The sequence below is a fragment of the Sturnira hondurensis genome, unplaced genomic scaffold (assembly GCF_014824575.4).
Source record: "Sturnira hondurensis isolate 20B ecotype Veracruz unplaced genomic scaffold, ASM1482457v3 Scaffold0000880, whole genome shotgun sequence".
NCBI classification, from domain to species: Eukaryota; Metazoa; Chordata; class Mammalia; order Chiroptera; family Phyllostomidae; genus Sturnira; species Sturnira hondurensis.
The window spans coordinates 595,422-616,162 of record NW_028073511.1 but is presented as its reverse complement, the minus strand read 5'-3'; the positions used below and the strand labels follow the sequence as shown (position 1 = coordinate 616,162).

At 56.5% G+C, this 20,741-nt stretch overlaps 1 protein-coding gene across 1 annotated transcript; it reads left to right on the top strand.

The window, feature by feature from the left end:
• The first annotated feature begins 227 nt into the window (after positions 1-227).
• On the top strand, positions 228-14,053 carry KCNK17 (potassium two pore domain channel subfamily K member 17). The gene is made up of 5 exons (XM_037051986.1): positions 228-613; positions 3,477-3,591; positions 8,137-8,297; positions 8,739-8,913; positions 13,305-14,053. The coding sequence occupies exons 1-5, from the start codon at positions 341-343 to the stop codon at positions 13,613-13,615; spliced, it is 1,035 nt and encodes a 344-aa protein (XP_036907881.1). The 5' UTR covers positions 228-340; the 3' UTR covers positions 13,616-14,053.
• Positions 14,054-20,741: the final 6,688 nt, after the last annotated feature.

Below are 20,741 nucleotides of genomic sequence, written 5' to 3'. Positions count from 1 at the left end.
TTCTCTTCCCCTCTGAGTGTGGTCTCCAGGCGTCCCTCCCACTGTTCGCTCCAGGACAGCTGAGGCCCCTGGACCCCTTCCTTCTCAGCGCAGGCAGTCACCCAGAGCCCCCCTTCTCCTCAGATCGGGGCGGGGCGGCGAGGGGGGGCGGGGGGCACTCGTACACATTCGAGGCGGGGCCAGATGCCAGAGCTCAGGGCCTCTTTTTGCCCCCGGGATTGGATCTCGGTGCAGGGTGGGGCAGGGCTGTCCGGCACGCGCCTCCTTTGCTGAGAAGACTGGGCACAGGCAGCCACTAGCCAGAGAAGAGACTGCAGAACTCCTGTTTCCACCTCCATCCATGGCTCCCGGCTCCAGCCTCCGTGTCTGTTCTGCTATGTGCAAGCGGAGAGCCCGGGCAGCGCCCAAGGGCAAGGCGCAGGGCTGTGCGGTGCCGGGCATCGTGCTCCTGCTACTTATCTACTTGGCCTACCTGGCACTGGGCACTGCCGTGTTCTGGATGCTGGAGAGCCCCGCGGCGAAGGACTCCAGCGCGAAATTCCAGCGCGACAAGTGGGCGCTGCTGCGGAACTTCACGTGTCTCGACAGCTCGGCGCTGGACTCGCTGATCCGGGTCAGGGACGAGCGGAGCCGCCCGGGAGCGGCGGGGAAATCCGGGACAGGAGAGCCCGGGGTGGCGGGCGGAGGGCGACAGGTGCCTCCCTGGCTCGGGACGGGAAAAGGCCGGAAGCTCTTCTCCGAAAGAGAGGTGGAGGGGCTAGACATCGGGGCGACGAGCGGCGCGTGTGTCGGGGGTCGGGGAGAGGGTTGGGCTGGACAGCCCGGGAACTTTCCCGAGAGGAACGCGCCGCACCAGACCGCGCAGTGAGCGCTGTAGGGACCAGACGGCAGCACCCGCCCAGTCGAGAGTTTCTCAGTGCAAACACCAAGTTTGGGGATGAGGACGACTGAGGGCGCTCTTACCTGGGTCACGAGCTTCCAGAGCCAGGTCGAGTCAGAACAGGGGCAGGGTCTTCTTGGCCGGCTTGGGAAGTGGAAGAGAGGGAGTCGAACTGGGACCCAGCGGCGCTGTGTCGGGGTCGGACCACGGGCGAAGAACGAAAGGGCATGCCTGGCCCCTTCGACAGACTCCGGGTGCAAATATGCGAATTAGGGACGAGGGCTATAGGAGGCGCTGCGCGGTGCCAAAAATGAGCAACAACAGGGGCATGACCCTCTAGGACTGGGGGGAGAAGGGGATTCAGGGCACGCCTGTCCGGACGGTGGTGGAATGGAGTCCAGATGGGTGTGCCAGGGTCCTGGGGCTCCAAGTGCGTAGATCCGAGTCAGAGAGAAGGAGGGGAGGATGTAGGGGCGCTCTTTAGCTGACCCCACGTTTTGGGACACTGGGCTGGGCTTGGAGACTTGGAAGGGCAGAAGGGAGCCTTGGGCTGGAGGATGCAGGGGTTCCTGAGGACCCACATGGCTCAGGGGATGGGGACCCAGCCAGGCATTCGGAGGAGGGAGAGCAAGGGGAGGTTCTTGGGGCTGGGCATGGAGGATGGCTTAAGGTGCCCTCCAACTCAGCGCAGGCGGTGCTGGACTGGGAGCTGCTGGGATTTGGAGGATGTGTAAACATCCCAGGCCCTGGCTTTGTCCGGGAGCTCAGACAGCTGCCCGATAGCCGGAAATTTCTTCCCAGGGGGCAGGGCCTGCAACCTGGGCACCTGACTGTGGTGGAGTCCTGAGCCCTTGGACTGAGAGGCTCAGCAGGGCCTGGAGCTGGGCAGGGCAAGGACCATCTCCACTAAAGAGCTAATGTAGCACCTCCATTGCCCACCGCGGAACTTCTACAGTCCTCTGCCTGGTGGTCCTGGAGGCTCTGTGCCACTCCCCTTGCAAAGGAGATCAACTTCCCTGGGCCCAGGAAAAATGACAATGATGGGATGAGAACAATACTAAATGCTTCTATGTGGCACTTACTGTGTGTCAAGCCCTGTCCCTAGCGTATTGACTTGCTTCATCCTCACCTACCTCACTGATAGGTACCATTGTTACAACCCCAGTTTTAGAGATGAAGAAACAGAGGCTCAGAGAGGTTGAGTACAGATGATATATAGCTACATAGCCAAGAAGCTGGGGCTGTGAACCACCATGAGCACTGCCTCAGTGTGCACCTGTAGATGTGGGTGTTTCCAGCAAGGCTTCCCCCTCCAACCTCCTTCTGCTTCACGCCATTCACACCGTCCTCTGGTTTCATCCCCAGGAACAAGGATATGGTGTCTCCAACCCAGATCTGCCCCCCTGAGTCCAGACATGTACATGCAACTTCCTAGCGGCCATATAGTTCCCCCAAGGCCAAGACCAGGCAGCCCTCCTCCTCCACCAGCCTCACAGATACACATTCTTCCCTCACTGCCCACACCAAATAGGGCCAGAGGGCTGGGCTTCTGAATATCTCCTCTCTGTTCCTCCTGGGCCACTCTGTGCCAGGATGCAGGCCAGGCCCTCTCCATCACTCACCCCTGCAGGAGTCCTTCCCCTTCCAGTCTGCCCGCATCTTCTCCACTGCCAGCTGCCGTGGAGCACACACCCTGAGCTTGCCTCTCCTTTGCTCAGTGGCCTTGGAAGAGGCCTGTCACCCTATCCCTGGCGTGGCAGAGCCAAGCACGGCCTGGCTCCCAAAGACCTTTCAGTCTCCCTGTTTGAAATCCCAGGTGCACTCCTGTCTGCCATCTACTTAAACAAACATCCTTCCACTGGGAGAATCCTGTCTGACTCTCAAGGAAGATCCAACTAAAATGTCATCCACTCCATGAAGCCTCTTTCCCTACCCCCGTCAGAATGAGCCCCTTTCCTCTCCGTGTTCCTCCAGCATCATATTTGTAACAATAACGATGACAACCACCACTACCACTTACTACGTCCAAGGCACTGTTCTGAGTCTTTACACCGAGTACTTCGTTTAGCCCTCACAGCTCTATGAGGTAGGTGCTGTTAGTGTTCCATCTTGCACTGAGGCCCAGAGAGGCGGGGTGCCTTGCCTGCTATCACGCAGTTGTGCTGCCTGAAAGTTGCATTGACTGCACCACATTAGAGTTAAGTTTGTCTCTGTCCCACTGAGGGCTGAGGTCATGTCTCTTTCATCTTCATGTCCCCTAAAATACCACATGCTGTGCCTGGCCATGCTTGTTGCAAGAACAGGAGTGAGCAGAGAAGAAAAGGTGTTCCTCCAGCCTGTGAGATAGATATCCTGGGCTGACCTGGGCTCTGGGGGAAAGGGCAGGGAGGGAGCTGCCCCCGTGTTTCCTGCCCTAGGGGGCCCCAGGTTGGAAGGGAAGTGCCTGCTGGCCCAGGCCAGTCTGGCCTCAGTGGTTGTGAGGATCGGCCATGAGCTTGTGTGTGCAGGTGTGTGCGTGTGCACATGCATATGGGTTTGGGCACAGGAGCCTAGTCACACCGCAGAGCCTGGTGGTCACTGCAGCCTCTTCCCCCAGGGCATCGTCCATGCTTACCAAAGCGGGGACATCGTCCTTAGCAACACCACCAGCATGGGACGCTGGGAGATCATGGGCTCTTTCTTCTTTTCCGTGTCCACCATCACCACCATTGGTAAGAGCAGGATGGGGCCAGGTGGGCGGGGCTGGGGAGGGTGGCCTCCCCCTCAGGGACAGTGGACCAGTGCCTTTTGGGGGGGGGTTGTGAGGTTACCAGGGCCTCAGGACTCCGAGAGAGGTGGTGCCTGCAGTGCGGGCACCATCTGGGAATAGAGTCCCAGGCCCACAGCAGATCTGCCGTATCAGGTTATGCATTTCACCAGGGTCCTCCCTTTCTGTGCAAGGTCCGGGGAAGAAGCATGGACAGTTCCCTGGGGTTCTGCCTCCCACAACCTCTCGGGAAGCAGAGGGTCTCCCGTGCAGGAGTAAAGCTGCTCTGGGTGCTGTACGTGCCCTGGTCTCCTCGGCCAAACCCACCCAACACTGACCCCAGGAGTAATTGGAGGTGGGACATGGGTGAGGCTTGTGAGGTGAGGAAGGGGGGAGAGAACCCCCCCAAACAGCCTTTCCACCTGACCTGTTCTCAGCCTTTAGGGAGAAGTGGCCATTCCTGGAGGCCGCTCCTCAGCTCACGAAGGCACCACCTCACCCCACCACTATCCCCTCCAAGCCCCTTTCTTCCCTCACACCCAGGACACCTGGGCCAGATCAGCCCGCCCCACCACCCCCATTTCTCTAGCCCTGCCCTCACGAGAGCAGAGGTGGAGCTTCTCTTGGGAGGGCACCTGAGGGCTTTTGTGAGGGGAAGGTGAAGAGCAGCCTTAGGTACCCCAGCTCTAGACCCAGGAAATAAGTCAAATGGCTCCATCCCCCTGCCCTGGCCCTGCATGACACAAGGATGACCACCAGGTGGCAGGCTGATACCGCCTGTGTCTCAGGCTACCTCCACCAGCTCTGCCTAGCCAGGCTCCTCTCCCCAGGAAAGCAGCACCCCGTGCTCTGTACTCCCAGAGAGGAGCCGGGCAGGAGCACCCAGGGGACTCTCCATCTAGTTTTAAATCAGCCAAACTTTTGACCTAGTTTGAGACCAGCCTCTGGGAAGCAGGTCTCAGGGCTACAAAGGAGCTTGGACAGTGCTCCAACTTGAGGCAAGCATTCCTGGAAGGCGCCTCACACTCCACGGACCCTGTGCCCTGGAAGGACCGGCCAGGATGGTATCTATTCATCTCTATACCCCCAGGATCTAGTACAAGGTCCAGCATTCAGTGGGACTCAACAAACGCTGATAGGCTAATGAGTCCCCCAAATACCCGTTCCGCCAGCATGTATTGAGTTCCAGGGTGACAGGATGTCATGCACGGTCACATGTGTAGGGATCTTAGGTCTCTGAACCCCACACTGACTACACCATCTGCCCCAGGCCTATGGCTTTGGCCCCCTGAATTCAGAATTCCACAGGATGTCTCTTCCCGACTCTATAGGGCTTAGCCTGGTCTATTTCCCTTCCCCTCCTCTCTGCTTTGTTCTGCTGGCTGAGGGGAAGGAGGGCGGATAAAAGGGGGCCTTGCCTCACCTCACATTTTGTCCATAGGGTACAAACTCCAAGGACAGGGTTTACCATTTTTATGCCACAGATGAGGAAACTGAGGCACAGAGAAGTGGCACGCCCCCCCCCCTCACAAGATCACATAGCTAGTAAGAAGCAGAGTTAGGATTTGAAACCTAGCTGAGGGCCGCTGGCTCTTTCCAGTACCTTCGGACCAGCACCCTGTACAGGCTGTGCTTTTGAAGCCCTGGAAGGAAACAGGGTTTGACAGGCACGTGACACTCCTGGGCCGGCAGGACAGGCCTGAGCCCTTCGTCATCTGCAAGTCCACCCACAGCCGGCTCATCTGTTCACTCATCGATCCACCCATTCATTCAATGAAAAGACTGAGTACCTCGTGTGGGCCAGACAGCTCTGGGTGCCGGAAATATAGTGGTGAGCAAGCTGGCAAGTCCCTAGGTTTGGCGGAATGACATTCTACTGTGTGGGAGCACATACCAAACTCACAGATACGTAGACAACACTTGGGTTATAAGAGGTGCTTAGAGAAAAATAAATCCAGGGAAGGGAGTTTGACGGTGATGGAAGGTGGGGGCTGCTGTAGATGGCTGGCCATTGACATAGTAACATGGAAGCAGAAACATACACAAAATAAGGGAACAAACCAGGCAGACAAGTGGGGAAAGCACCCTCCGCCAGCATGTGCAAAGGCCCGAAGAACAGTGTGGCTGGTGAGTTGGGGGAACAATAAGGAGGACCAGATGGCTGGAGAGGGTTGGAACTGAGTGTTGGTTTTGGGAAGATACAGGGGAGCCCAACCACAGAGGACCTGGTAGGGCAGGGTGTCTTAGAACCGGACTTAGCAACAGAGCTGACAGGTGGGAGAGAGACTGACATGAGAGGGGCATTAGGTGGCACTGGGGCCATGGCCACCAAGCATTCAACAGACTGAACTGATGTCCACTAGTTCTGCCGACCTGAGGGCTGACAGAGAGGATGGGAAGGAGAAAAACCCACCTTTGTCAGCCTTGGAAAGGCAAAGGCGTCTGTGGAGGCCTCCCAGATTCAGAATCTAAGTGCTGCCATCCCTCCAGTTAGAATGAAAAGACCCCCAGGGACGGAGGATGGGACCCTGGGGGACCCACAGCTGGAGGAGAAGGAGTTGGTGAGAAGGCAGACAGACAGGGTCCCCGAGACATTTACCTCTTCCCAATGCCAGTAGCAAAGAGACTTCTCTCCTCTTAAGGAGGGACCCATAAAGGCCAGGAAGGAAAAATAGAGGGGGCTCCGGACGAGGCCTCTGAAGCCCTCGGACCAGAGCTGATTCAGGGGAGTTCAATCATCCATCCACTCATTCCCACGGCAAACAGCTGCTTAGCGCTTTCTGTGTGCTGGATGCTCAAGAGCTCACATTCTCATCTGCAGGACACCTCATGGCCCCCTTCATTCCTGTACCACACTGTGAGGTCTCCATTTTACAGATGAAGAAACAGAATCTGAAGGGGCAGAGCTGGGATTCAAACCCCGGAAGGGACTCTGCCTCCCAAACCACCCTCTGTACTAGCACATGCTCTGGCCTCTCTCGGGACCGGATCCCCTGAGAACTCTTAGTGAGGCGGATGAGTAAACCGCCAGTTTCAATACAGTGGGAGTTAAGTGTGGAGTCAGGGGTGGGGACTTTAAGTGGTGACACGGGGCAGGGTGCCAGGGATCCTTCCCAAACCCCCCAGGAGTTCTGTTGTCTATTTAATATTTATACATTCATTCCTGTACTTTCCATTCATTCATTCAGTGTTGTACTCATGTGACGCATGTATGGCGAGCTCCTAGGGAGCGTCAGTCCTGTGCCGGTTGTTGCGAATATAAAGATGACTAAGGCCCAGGCCCTGCTCTTCAGGGGCTCCCAGCCCTCAGGGGCGGCAGGCAGGGAAACAAATCATTCTCCCACAGGGGTAGGTTACCCGCAAAGCCAAGCAGAGTGTTGGTAGAGCCACTTCTCCACCAGGGGCCAGGACTTGACTTGCTGGGCCATTTACAGGTGGGCAGAGAGGGAAAGAAGCATTCTTTTAGTGGGGGGAATATCGTGTTCAAAGGCCATGAGGGCATCTGGGGGTTCAGCAGGGCAGGAGTGTAGCCAGAACTGGACCAGTGATGGGCTGGGCGAAAGTTTGGACTTTCCACAGCAGATGTGAGCGATCATAAAGCATAATAACTTGGGGGATGGTATAATCAGTTTCACATTTTAGAAAGACAAGACAATAGTGACCAAGAAGTGGAGAGACAGGGGTGGAGGGGAATGGAAGAGGAAGGAATGTCCAGAATGATGGACTCCTTTTAGGTACACCTCCCCCTCCCCGAGCCTCCCCCCTCCCTTATCCTCAGGACAGAAGCCCAACCTCCACCTCCCCCAGGTTACCTATGGTCCATCCTCTGACCCTCACTCCCGAGGGGTTTGGGAAGGATCCCAGGTGTGTTAGGACCATCTGGAAATCAGATTATCAGGACAGAATCAGGTGTGTAAGAGATGGAGGGGGGGCACCTTTGAAGCATAGAGTAGGAGCAGGAGAGATGGCAAGAGCCTCGGCTGCAAAGTGGGTCTGATATCTGTGAATGGAGAGAGAGGAAGCGGGGCCCTGGGTGGGGATGAGCTTGGATGCGGTGAGGCTCTGAGAAAGGCCTGGCCAGGCAATGGGAGTCCCCCAGCAAGATGACTGGTTAGAGGAGTCCTTCATCGGGCAGGGGCAGCCTGCCTTTGGTGCTGGGAGCCACCTGGGCCCAGCAGCTTGCGTCCCAGAGGGGCGGGGGCAGTGGGCTCCATGGGGTCCTGTGCCCCTGTCTTACATTCCTTCGCCCACCAGAGAGGCAGGAAGTGAAGAGAGGAAAGACGGACTCACACTTTGTGGGTTGGAGCTCACACACACCGCTGAGCCTCCAATCTGTGGAACATGGGGCGTCAACCCACCTGGAAGGAGGGAATGGATGTACTGGCGCCCCGCACAGCGCCTGCACAGGACAGGAAGGCCTCAACCAACACTAACTGCCACGTCGGAAGTGGATTAGGAATGGGGCCCCCAGTGAAGGAAAGATCCTCTGAAGTGCCTTGTCTCCCCTCAGGCTACGGCAACCTGAGCCCCCACACAATGGCCGCCCGCCTCTTCTGCATCTTCTTTGCTCTGGTGGGAATCCCACTCAACCTCGTGGTGCTCAATCGCCTGGGGCACCTCATGGAACAGGGAGTGCGCCGCTGGGCCCACAGGCTGGGCGGCACCTGGCAGGTGAGGGGCAAGGGAGCAGAGCAGGGGAGGGGCGCTTGTGGAGTGAGGGGGCACCGCGGGGAGTCCTGGCCGATGAGGGCGAGGGCAGTCACTGTGCCCCCGGAGAGTGTCTGGTGGGAAAGGAGCCGTGGTGGGAATGGGGGCCTGGGGTCAATGCAGGGACAGGAGGACTATTTCTAGGTATCAGAGTTACTGGTGGGGACCTGGTGGGATTGGGGGGTCACTGCCTAGAAGGGGTGTTTAGTAATAAAAGAGCATCACTGGGGGAGACGTGGTGGGACCTGGTAGTTAGGAAGGGCACAAGGCGCCAAGGCCTTGGCTGGGAACCCGGAGACACAGCCAGGTGCAGAGGCCCCAGGCAGCCCAGGGCCCCCATGCTGTCCGCTCCCTGCCCCTGCACTGACAGGCTACACGCGGGCTGAGCGCTGTGTGCACCCCCAGGACCCAGCCAAGGCCCGCTGGCTGGCAGGCTCCGGCGCCCTCCTCTTGGGCCTCCCGCTCTTCCTGCTGCTGCCCCCGCTGCTCTTCTCCTACATGGAGGGCTGGAGCTACGTGGAGGGCTTCTACTTCGCCTTCATCACCCTCAGCACCGTGGGCTTCGGGGACTACGTGATTGGTGAGAGCCCCTGGCGGCGAGCGGGAGGGGTGGCTGGGGATTCCGCGGCCTGGCCCTCCACTCGTCTGCCCCTTTGGCCATGTCGTCGGGACACCCGCTCATTCCAGGCCCAGTGGGGGCTTGATGCCCAAAGACCAGAAGACAGGGTCAGCCCACCTTTGTCGTGTGAGCAGGCTAAGGTTGTTCAGCAAAAGTGACAGCTGGAGTCTGAGGCAGAGCTTCAGGCTGTAAGTCGAACTCCTGGCCATCTTGACAAGCGCCGGGAACGCCTCGCACGTCCACGGGTCAACTTCCATTCTTGGAGCTCACCAGAGAAGGGGAGTCCCTGACCCCCTCCCCAGTCTGTCCTCGTCCCAGGGTCTCTCCTCCCCACCTCACGCTGCCCCATTAAACACCAAGCCTCCTACTGCCCCTGGGCTGCGCCCACGAGGATCAGGCTGGAGAGCCCAGGAGACTAAGGAAACCACTCCCCAGCCCCTGCACTGGGAAACAATTGGCAACCGCACTCTGGGTGCCAGGAAGAATGGGCTGCATGGCCCTAAGGGCCAAAATCCCAAAGGTGGGGTTTAATCTGTGATTTAACCCCTCTGGGCAAGACTAGGGCCCTAGAAATCCTTGCATAATAAAGCTGAGGCACATGCCCAGCAGGTGGCAGTAGAGGACACTCTGTGGGGGTGGGAGGGAGGGGTGGCTGGACCCAGCAGCTCAGCCTCAGGAGCTGAAGGTCCACTGTATGAGCAGTGGCCACTACCACCACCACCACACTGGGCTCAAGGAGCTCTGTGCATTTGTTTGGACCCCTGGTCTTAAACTAGGGAGGCAGCCCTGCCCACCTTCACTCCTTCGGAGACAGAACCAGCCTGGAATATGGGTATGTGGTTTTATCCAAGTAACGAAGAGCTAGCTCATCAGGAAACCTAGAGTCACGGGTGTCACCCCACTCCACTAAGGAGGAAGCTGAAGCTCAGAGAGGCCAAGCCACTTGCCTGAGATTGCACAGCTAGTGAGATCTCAATTCTCACCTGTTTGATTCCAAAACTCATACTGTCTCCAGACCCCTCCACACACTCCCTCTTGGGGCCTCACTCAGTGCTCCTGACTGTAAAATGAGGTGCCTGGGAGAGGCGATGGCTAAGATGTCCTCAGTGCCTTCTAGCCTGTGTGCAAGGTCCCCTTCTCTGAAACTCTCCTTCTGCAGGAAGAAGGGTCTGGTGTCAGGTGCCTTATGCTACCGCTTCCTGACATCCTTCATCCTGGGAGGGAGCCTCACTCTGGCAGGAAGTCCTGGAGACGTCTTCTTCCAGCTGGGTCATGTTTCCCCTGCTACCCTCAGGGTGGAGAGGTGTGTCTTAGGAGAGCTGAGGCCAGCAGCGCCAGGGGCTCCGCCTGCCGTGGCAGCGCACAGGATGATTCTGGGATCTGAATTCTCCTCTCTGTTCCCACTGCCGTTCCCCTAGTCCAGGCGGGGCAGCTTCACCTGGCTGGTTGTGTCCCACTGACACAGAGGACAATGAGGATGACACCGTGGGTGGGTACAGTCTCCATCTTGTCCCCCCTTGGCTCTTACGGTCTCTAAAAATGACAAGTGCTATCAAGTCACCTGCCCAGCTCCTCTGAGAGTCTTCCGTTTTTCCCAGAGTCTTAGGACGGAGTACAAAATCCATGACGAGGCCTGTGGGAATTTCTGCATGACCAGGTCCCGCCTCCCTCTCCACTCTGAGCCCCCTTCCTCCCATGACACACTTGGGCCTTCCCAAAATGCTCTTCTGACCAGCGGGTCCTGCAGCACCCTTCCCCCTTCCCCCGCCCCCAGGGTTCAGAGCATGAAACTCAGGATTTGTCCCCGGTGTTAGTCCTAGAAGGCCTGGTTCTCTGAGAGAGCCCAGTGCATGGGGAGGGCAAAAAAGTGGGAACGGGACCCCAGCCAGGAGTCACCGGGGCTCCCAAAGTCTGGTCTTTGTGGGAAAACCAATGCGGAGTTGAGGGGAGTCTCTGTGAGGGTGTGTGAGGCCCCATAGCCCCTGAGGCAGGGAAGGGGGGGGGGCCCTCTCCAGACATGGGCACCCTGGGGATGGGAGGAAGGGCCTCTGCTGCCATCCAGGGAGGGGCAGGGCGGATCGGGGCCTCTGCTATCCTACGAGCCACGCCTGGGGAGTGGCCAGGCAGGGGCACGGGGCACAGACCTGACAGAGCCCCCTTCCACCAAACACCCTGACTCAGGCAGCCTGGCCCAAACCCACGAGAGCCCGTTCAAAGTCCAGAGGGGCAGCAGGCAGAGCTGCCCCCTTTGCTACCTCTTCAGAGATTTGCTACTCACTCTGATTCCTCCTGCAGCCATTTCAGTGGCAAGTGACCACACCGAGAGCCCTTGACTGCTTCATTTACGAGGAGATAGTGAGGCCCCGAGAGGCGGAAAAGTTCATTAAGGTCATAGAGCAGACAAGCCTAGGGCAGGTTTAGGAGAGACCCCCCAAGTCAGGGCTCCTTATATGCATGTGTTCCAGAATCTTCCACAGCTGAGAGGGGGCAAACCCCACTCTCTATGTCTCTCAGCCTCCCCTGTCCTCCAGGTACAGGGTCAACCCCCTTTCTTGGATGGGAATGCCAGGGTCCACCACTGGACTGTGGGTGTCCATTGTCCCTGAGTCAGCAGCCTCAGGGGTGGTGTCCCAACAGACAGCTGCTCCTCTTTGCCCAGAGGCAGTGGCAGGACCAGTCTCCAGGTCCCAGCCACCGGCTCCTCCCTGGACCTGGAGGCCCCACAATTGCATTTGCAACTCAGTTGAGCGCCTTGCCAGCTGCCAGGTCTCCTGCCACTTGTGATTTCAGCTAAAAAAATAAAATGAACGTGGAGAGGAACACCTTCTCCCCTCCGCTGCCAGGAGCGAGCTGAGCCAGCGGGTGGCAGGGGCGGTGAGCTGACGCAGTGCTGATCGCATTTGGGACTGCCAGCGGAATCGTCGCCCCCTAACCCAATCAGCCTAATCCAATGCTGGCTCCTGCCGGTGGTGAGGTCAGTCGTGGGCTGTGGGCTCCTCCCTGAGCTGGGACCCAGGCGAGGGTCCTGGCCGTGGGAGGACAGGCCGAGAGGTTGTCTTGGGGCCATTGGGACAGGGTTGGGGGTGGACAGACGGCTGGTACAGGGAGCTAAGAGAGAAAGGATGTCAGGAAGTAGGAGCACAGCTCTTCCTCTGAGCGATCCCAGGCTAATGAAGGAAGCAAGACGGCCCCCAGGAAACAGACAGGGGAGAACTCCGTTATGAAGCAGGCCCTCGACATGAGGATCTGAACCCCACAGCACCCCCTTTGTGCCCTCCCTCAACGATTCCTCATCCAGTCCTGACTGCGCCCAGTCCTGGGCACCAGTGTGGGGACCAATGGCGAGGGCAACGATCGCCCACCCACAGCAAACAGCACGCCATGCTGTGTTGCAGGCACCACTCTGAGCACTTCGGACCGTGGACCTGTAGGATAGTCACAACAGTCTTAGAAGGAGGACGCCTTCTAGATGAGGAAGCTGAGGCCCACTCACCCAGCGAAAGCGCATGCACTGTGAGAACTTTGAACCGAGGGTCTCAGTCTAGTCACTGGGGAGTGACGGCTGAACTGACACCTGGGGGATGAGGGAGATAACCAGGCCAAGAGGAATTAGAAATGAAGAACATTCTGAGCTTAGGGGACAGCAAGTGCAAAGGCCCTGGGGCAGGAAAGATGATAGATGAAGCAAAGGGAAAAAGACCAGAGTAACTGGAGCCCAACACTCAAAGGGAGAAGTGTGTAAGTTGAGGCTGGAGAAGTAAACAGGAGCCCTGGGATAAGAATTTAGGGCTTAATCATAAAAACCAAGGATAAGAAATTATTTTCTCTTTTTCACAGGTGAGGGACAGTCAGACAGATGGTCACTCAGATAGTGAGAACTGAGGCAGGCTACAAACTCCAGCAGCTCCACCTGTTCTTCCTGAGGCTCCTAGCATACCGCCTCCCTTCAGATGAGGAGAACCACACACAGAGAGAGGCAAAAAGGAGATCAGGCATCAGAACAGCTTGCTGGGCCCACGCCCAGGGTTTCCGATTCAGGAGGTGTGGAGTGAGGCCCAACCATTTGCATTTCGAACAAACTCTGAGGTGGTGCTGGCGCTGCTGGCCTGGAACCCCATGTTAGAACACAGAGCACCTTAGACAAAGAGGAAACTTTGCTTCCGAACCCAAGCTGCCAATCCAGGGAGGCTTCCTGGAGTCTTGTGGACCTGACCACCAGGCCAGCAATCTCAGACCAGTTTGGACTTCCCATATTCTGCTCATGGTGTCACACTGTGTCTGTCCATTTCTGTTGTGGAGCCATGGCCCTGACTTTCCCAGGACTTCATCCTCTGACCTTGCCTCTCCTCTAGGGATGGACCCCTCCCGGAGGTACCCGCTGTGGTACAAGAACACAGTGTCCCTCTGGATCCTCTTTGGGATGGCATGGCTGGCCTTGATCATCCAACTGCTCCTCTCCCTGATGGAGACCCCAGGAAGATCGTGTTCCTGCTGTCACCACAGCTGCAAGGGGGACTCCAAGCCCCGAGGCTGGAGGCAGGACCCAGATGACGAGGCAGAGCCCCACTCCCCACGACCCGGCTGCTATCGGGAGAGGCCTGTGGAAACCACGCAGCATCTGGAACCCCCTACCCAGGTCTTGTGCTGCGGAAAGCACAGCTAGTTCTACTCCAGTATTTGTTCCACCTTCTTCCTCGGTAACAAGACTCCTTATTTTAGTCTTGCACATGACCACCCAGACTAAAGACTACGTTTTTTTGTCTTCTCTTAAGGTTAAGGGCAGCTATATGATTAGATTCTGCCCAATAGGATGCATAAAGGAGTATCCTGTGTGATACATGGATGTGTTTTTCAGTTCAGGGCAGTGTGTGCTTTTCTTCCCCACTCCCTTTTTTCAGCTGACTACAATGCTGTTTTGGTGGCTGGAGCTCCAGCAGCCATGTTGCACCGTGAGGTAGAGGTCATATTTGTTGTGGGTGGCACAGTAAAATAGGAAGAGCCTGGATTTCTAATGGTCACAGAGACACCATAACAAACCTGGACTAAATACTGCCAGACTTCACTGATGTGAGAGAGAAATAAATGTAAATCTTATTTAAAACACTATTATTTGAGTTTTTCTGACACAACCAAAACTAAGTCTAATTGACATACACATACCCGGAGACAAAGGCACACACAGAGAAACCACTTCTTCCCCAGGTGAGTTTTCCCAGGGCTGGTGGAGGGAACTGATTGAAGGCTGGAGTGTGCCCCCCACCCACACCACCAGAGACCCTCAGGCAAGCCCACTAAAGACTTGTGAGAACTTGCACCGCTGCTACAGCCAGCGGGTGGCTGGTCGGAGTTTGGATGCTGATTCCGTGCTCTGTCATTCACTCACACCACGGAAAAGCCAGGGGCAGGCCAGTGGGTTCCTCCTGCCTCATCCTGCCCCACTGCATATGAAGGCTCCGGCCACAGTTTGGGAAGCCAGGTAGGGTTTGCAGAGCATCTCACCCTGAGCATTTCTATCTCTCGCTCAGGGTTGCTACTAATCAGGACATAATGGTGTGGTCCTCACCATACCTGGGTACCCAAGCCCAACCAGGAGCCCCTGACAGTATCAACCAACACCTGATGGTCACCTGGGGCAGCTAGATTCTTGGCCCCAGTAGATACCTGTGATTCCACTCCTGTCCACCATCCTACAGACAGCATCACAGGGACCCTGGGGACACATGTTGCACCTCCTTGTGGACAAACCCGTTAGCATCAGGGCCCTCCGGGAACTGGGTCAGGAGTAGCCTTCTGACCAAAGAAAAAGGAAGAGCTGTTACATCATGAGGCTTGCACCATTTGGCCTGGGCCTACGTGGGACCAAGGCTAGACCCAGGGGCAAACACCAGTGAGTAAACAAGGCCTGTGCCCATTGCCTAAGGCCCACAGCCTGAGCAGAGGTAAAGGGAGGTGAAGAAGAGACTGCTGAAGGTATGGAAGTGGCATCCTCTGTACTTACACTCCAGAATGAGTACCAAGCAATTAAAAGCCGAGAGAGAGAGAGGTCAGAGCACTGAGTTGGCCTTTGTGGTCTCAACTCACCTTGAACCCTTTCTCATGCCTGGCCTCTCTAGAGAGATTCCTTGTCCCCCATCAAACCCTTTACCCCATGCACACTCTTACTCCTGTTCAGAGATAAGCAACCTGTGGTGTTGGGAGTGGAGCAGAGGAAAGCTTCTGATTGGCCAGTTCCTTACAGATGTCACCTCCACAGCCAATGAGAAGAGTCACTGGCATTGCTTTACAAATACTGAAGAGAGAGGGGTTGTAGAGAGAGGTGTAAGAAACCGGGTTTGGAGTCATGTGGAGAGGTCTGAGTCTGGGGAAGGCACCAGAAAACAGAATCAGGCCACTGGACAGAAATCATAGAATAAAATGGGCAGTGAGAGCTTTTCCTCATAGGCAAGAGGGAGAGGGAGGGGAGGTGATGATGACTTGATAAGGGCAGTCTGAAAAAGTAGTCCTCCGGTGTGCCAACAAGCACCAAAGTCATTCATTCATTCACAAAGCCTTGGTCAGGCCACCAAGCCTTAGGAGAAAGTAAAGGGGTCCGCTCAGAGCAGTAGAGTGTGGCTGATAAGGGTGTGAAATTTGCAGCCAACCTGCTGGTTCACCATTTCTGTGACCCTGTGCAAGTCACTTAAGGTCTCTGCATCAGTTTTCTCCTTCCAAAACGGAGATAGGAGCAGGGCTGCTCTCCCAGAACTAAATGGGCCCGCATGTAAAGTACCAGAGACATGTGCACCAACCCAGAAAGAGCAATAGTGAGCATTTTGGCTGCTGGCAACTCACAGCAGACCCAAAGGGCAAGGCAGGAGGCAGACGATGTGATGTAGCAAGCGGTGTCTCAGCTGACCCCTCCTGGGGCTCGGACCAGCAGACTGGGCTGAGCAAGCAGTGACGTGGGACTGGAGGGAGGGTCTGGACAGGCACAAGTCACAGGGGAGCCTCCTGGCGGAGACCAGGAGGTGCAGGCCGAGTTGGCAGATGCTGGGCCACTGCTGTTCCCGTGACACCGGGGGACAGGCAGACCCCACACGCCAGCGGCCTTCCCTGCTGGACAGGCTGCCCAGCTCCGTGGCTTCCGCACAGCCAGGGCAAAATCAGGCTGTGTCATATTTTGGTCCCCTTTAAAACAGTGGCATCTTCTATCGTCATCATTGTCATTGTTTTTTTAACAGTTATTGGGTGCTTATTGTGTACCAAGCACTGTCCTAAGCTCTTTCACTAAGTCGTTTACTTCTCCCATCATCTCTGTGAGAAAGGAGCTATCTTTATGCTGTTTGAAGACAAGGAAAAATATTTTTTTGGTGGACGTGAAGACCAAAGGTAGTCAGTCGTCTGTCCCTGCAGGTAATCACAAAGGTTGCTGCCAGCCCTCTGGCGGGAAGAGCGTGCCCAGCCTGGGGCAGGGAGACACTCCCTTTAAGCCCTGAGTGATGTTGGCCGGCCACCTCCCTTTCTGTGCCTCTTCACCTGTGAAAGGGCTGACTTCAGGGAGTGTGAATTTTACTACTACTACTACGACTCCCTCGGCTGTTGTCTGAGCTGCTCTCATGACCACATTTCTGGGAGGGCAGTTCCCAGCCCCACCCATCTCCTGGGGCCACCTTAAGCATTTGGACACACACGCAAGCAGTTCCCCAGGCCCTTCCCTCATGGCTCCTCCAATCCCAAGGCCTGGCGGGGGGTGGGGTGACCACTTACATTAGGAGCCAGGCCAGAGGACTCCTCAGTCTGGGGTAACAGCTATGCTAGACTCCCCCATCCCCAATTCCCCTGGGCCCTTACTTCACCATGTCCCCACCCCGGGCCCCAGGCCCAGAGAGCACTGCCCTGAAGCCACACCCCTCCCTCTGCCTTCCCCCAACCACCCTGCCTGCTGGTCCCTGCGCCTCCCACCCCCACCCCCACAAATACACAGTACGGGTCCTGGCCCTGACCCCCCTGACCTCTCTCTCCGCCCCCTGCCCCAGTACACAATGCTGGAGCCCCTGTCTCTTAGCCTTCTTTCCTGGCCAAAACTCATCTCCAGTAAAATTATTTCTTGGGGCGAGAAAGATAGCAGTCTCCCTTCTCGAAGGGCTTCTCAGCTCCTCTCTAGGATCTTTGCTCAAGATTCTCAGGCCCTCTCCGCTCGGGTCCCAAAGCCTCTCCCTACCCCTCAAGGATCCATGGGAGACCAAGGCCTGGAGGCAGAAATGGCAACCCGGTGACCAAGCTGAACGTCCCCCACCCCAGTTATGGCCCTGTGGGAAGCCAGGGGGGCTCCCCACCCTACTAGCTCTTTCTCCCAAAGTTCAAAACAAAGTCATGGCGACTCCTCCCACCAGCCACTGGCTGAGCTCCCTGCCCCTGCCTGGCCCTGAGGTCAGGATGCTCTTCAGCCTTTGCCCACATTCCAGCTTTTCCACGTCTTTTCAAACCAACTTTTACCTCATTTATTCTCTCCTGGACTCAGGCAGATGTGAATCTATAACGGACTCTATTGCTTGCTGGCTTGCTGTGCAACACTTGGGAAACCACAAAACCTCTCTGGGCCTCCTGTCTCCATCCCCAAATTGGAAATTCTGATATCAATCTCAGGAATATTTGAATGAATGTGGGGGGATGAGTAATGGATGAAAAAGCAACCGTGCTGCAAAATAGGGTACAAAATAGGGCTCTGAAATATTTATTCTCCCCTCTTTCCCTTCTTCTTGGACTGACGCTCCCCCACCCCCATCCTCTTTCATGGGGCAGTTCCTGGAGCCTCTGTGCACCTCTGCCTCTGAGGAGACCTCCTGGGCATGCCTGCTTTGGGGCCTCCAGCGGACCTGGGAGGGGCAGGAAACGAGGTGGGGATGGAAGGAATAAACTTGCCAATGTTCTGGGAGGCCAGGAGACGGCCTGTAAAGTGAGAGGGCAGTGTGTGTCTTGGAGGAGCAGTTTCCCACTCACCCAGTGGCAGGGCCTCTGGGGTCAGGTCACTGCCCTGGGTGGAGGGGACAGAGGGTGGGTGTGAGCCTCAGCCTTACTCTAACCAGAGTAAGGTCTCTCTGCTCCCTCTCCCCATTCACTCTCTGAACCCCCAAACCCTCGGAGTGGGTGCAGGGGCTGACCCCCACCAACTGAGTCCCCCAGGCTCTTTCAGTCTTTCATTTTTGATGTGACTGGGCCTGAGAGGGGAGGTGGTGGGACCGAAGGCTCAGAGAGAAGCCAGGGTATTTGCCCCCTTTCCCTGCTGGCCTTGGCTCAGGCAGTGGCCTCCTTCCTTGCCCCAGAGCACAGAACCTGTCCTTGTGCCGCCCCCCCCTCAGCATTGGCTGAGCTGCAGCAAGAGCCCTCTTGTGTCCTCAGGCAAGGGGTGGCAACGACTCCCCACTGTGCTGGTCTCTGGGAGTCACTTCATGGCTTAGACCTGCCCACATTCTGTGCCTGGGCCCTTCACTATAGTCTCCACAGTGAACCCCCGGAAAATACCACCTGCTCCCTGCAAGGACCTGACTGATCCAAGCACCAAGTCCATCAGTCTTCCATCCTCCTACTGACAGTGCAGTCCGACTGGGATGGAGGCTCAAAGCGCCCAATTAAAGCCTTGGTGGAGCCAGTCCAACCACCTGATCCAGGAGAGGTTCCAGCTCTTGCTTTGAGTGACATCGAGAGTGGAGACCCAGACCAGGTGCCAGGCAGACCCTGTCATTCTCACTTGCTTTTGCCTGTGCCTGGGTGGTGACAGCAGCTTGAGGGAAGGAAAAAGTCTCCTCTAAACCTTGTTCTGGGCCCTACAGAGGGGTCAGGGAGGAAGGGCAGACCTGTCCCCAACAGGAAACTGCTTCACCAGACCGGGAGCTCTGTGACGGGAGAAATCACCTCTCCCCCTCTGACTTGTGGCTCCCCAAGGACAGGGCTGCATCTTGCCTGTTTCCTTCTCATCCCCAACATCCAGCTCAATCATCAACCAACATCTTCACAAAATGTAGAGATACAGAAATGTGCAAAACATGACCCTGCCTTCTAGAGGGGAAGCACGTGGCTGGGGCTGGGCTGGTGGCCCAGAGCGGGTGCAATCTCACCCCCCACTCACTGCTATTGACCTCGGGCAAGTCACTTCACCTTCGGGTGACCAGCTGGCCCCAGTTTTCCAGCCGCTGACCTAGGGAAGTCCCACATCCAAGGAAACCCCTCAGTCCCCACTCTATTTAAACTCTCTGTGCCTCAGTTTCCTCATAGGTGAATAGTTGTGATATTTGTAATCTCTGCCTCATGAGAGACACTGTCGCGTCAATGAAATGAGCTCATAAAAATCCAGAACTCAGAAAGTGCCTGACATGGACTAAGTTCTATATGATTTGGCTTCTTTGTTTGAGTTCCCCAGAAGCAGATCATGGGACAGGACTTGACTGCAAGTAGTTTATTTAGGAAGTGGCTCCAAGAGCATCAGCAAGGAGGTAAAATAAGCAAAGAAAAGACACCATTGTGGAGAGGGGTAATGAGCAGGTAACTGCTGTCAGCAATTGGGGCTCCGTCTCACTACAGAACTTTGGAAGCCTGGGGTACGGGGAGCATGTCTCCCAGTTACCCCACTGAGGGACAAGGGAGCTGGGAAATATAATCCCCAAATCCCCTTCCTCACGGCCTGGGGACTGCTCCCTGGGGAGGGAGGTGCTAACTCCCCAGCACATGGGGCACGGAAGCCTACTGAGTATGTGGGAATGGTGAGTCCAGAGCGGGCAGGGCACTGCCAGCATCCATCACATATGTGTTAGCCACACTTTCCATTTGCAGGGGGCAGGGGAGCACAGGGGACACCTGCCTACCTGGGGGAAAAGTCATCACGGCAGGAAGAGATATCGTCTGGGTGAGTTTGAAGCATGAGTAGGAGTTGTCCAGACAATGGAGGAGGCAGGCCTTGAACCTGGAGGATGCACGGTACATGTTTAAATGAATGGCAGATAAGTTGAGGATGATCCGAATGCTTGAGCTAGTGGGGCTGGCTGGATGGTGAAGAGCTGTGGGCAGTTGAAGGGTGCAGTCAGGCCTGTGGGCCTCAGGAAAGGCAGGACTAAGGCCTGAGGACCTGAGTTGGTCCCTGGTGGACAGGTAGGGGGAAGGAGGGTAGACCAGGTGGAAGAACCTCAAGAGCAAAGGCAGGGGCAGGAATGGGCAGGGCAGAAAGGAGTGTAAAAGAAAGAAAAGGAAGGACAAGAAAAGGGAAAGGAAAGAGAAACAAGGGAAAAGAAGGAAGAAGAGAAGGGGAGAATTGAGCTTAGAGGGGGGGGTGGAGAAACAGGCAGTTCCATCTAGGAGTGGAAGGAGAACCACAGAATCCTGCATCACTGAGGTCGAAGGGAGAGAAGGGCAACGAGGTAGCATCAAGGTCTTGAACTGAGTCCTGCCCAGTGTGGAGGCGTGAGCCATCGGGAAGCCTTCCCAGAAGAGGCGAGCCCCGAGGCAGCCAGGAGCAGCTGTGAGTCCAAGAACTCGAGCTCCGTGGACAGAAGGCTGCAGGGCCCTGTGACTGAGAGTGAGCTGGGGGCAAAGTGCCGCCAGCAAGCCAGAGGGAGGGCGGGTTCCAGCGATTATTACCAGAGCTGTGCAAATATTGTTGTTTTGACTGGTAGTGGGGATTGGTTTATTTTTCCCCAGGAACCACAGGCGCGATGTGCAGGTTCATTTTAGAACATGACACCACGAGAAGAGCAACAATCTCTGGCCTCGCCTTTCCCGACTTCTCCTGCTGAGACACACACATTCACACACACACACAC

Excerpts from the sequence above, each read along its gene's own strand:
- KCNK17 (XM_037051986.1), top strand. The coding sequence starts at position 341 with ATGGCTCCCGGCTCCAGCCTCCGTGTCTGTTCTGCTATGTGCAAGCGG. Across the intron at positions 614-3,476 it reads CGCTGGACTCGCTGATCCGG|GGCATCGTCCATGCTTACCA; the intron begins GTCAGGGACGAG and ends CTCTTCCCCCAG. Across the intron at positions 3,592-8,136 it reads GTCCACCATCACCACCATTG|GCTACGGCAACCTGAGCCCC; the intron begins GTAAGAGCAGGA and ends GTCTCCCCTCAG.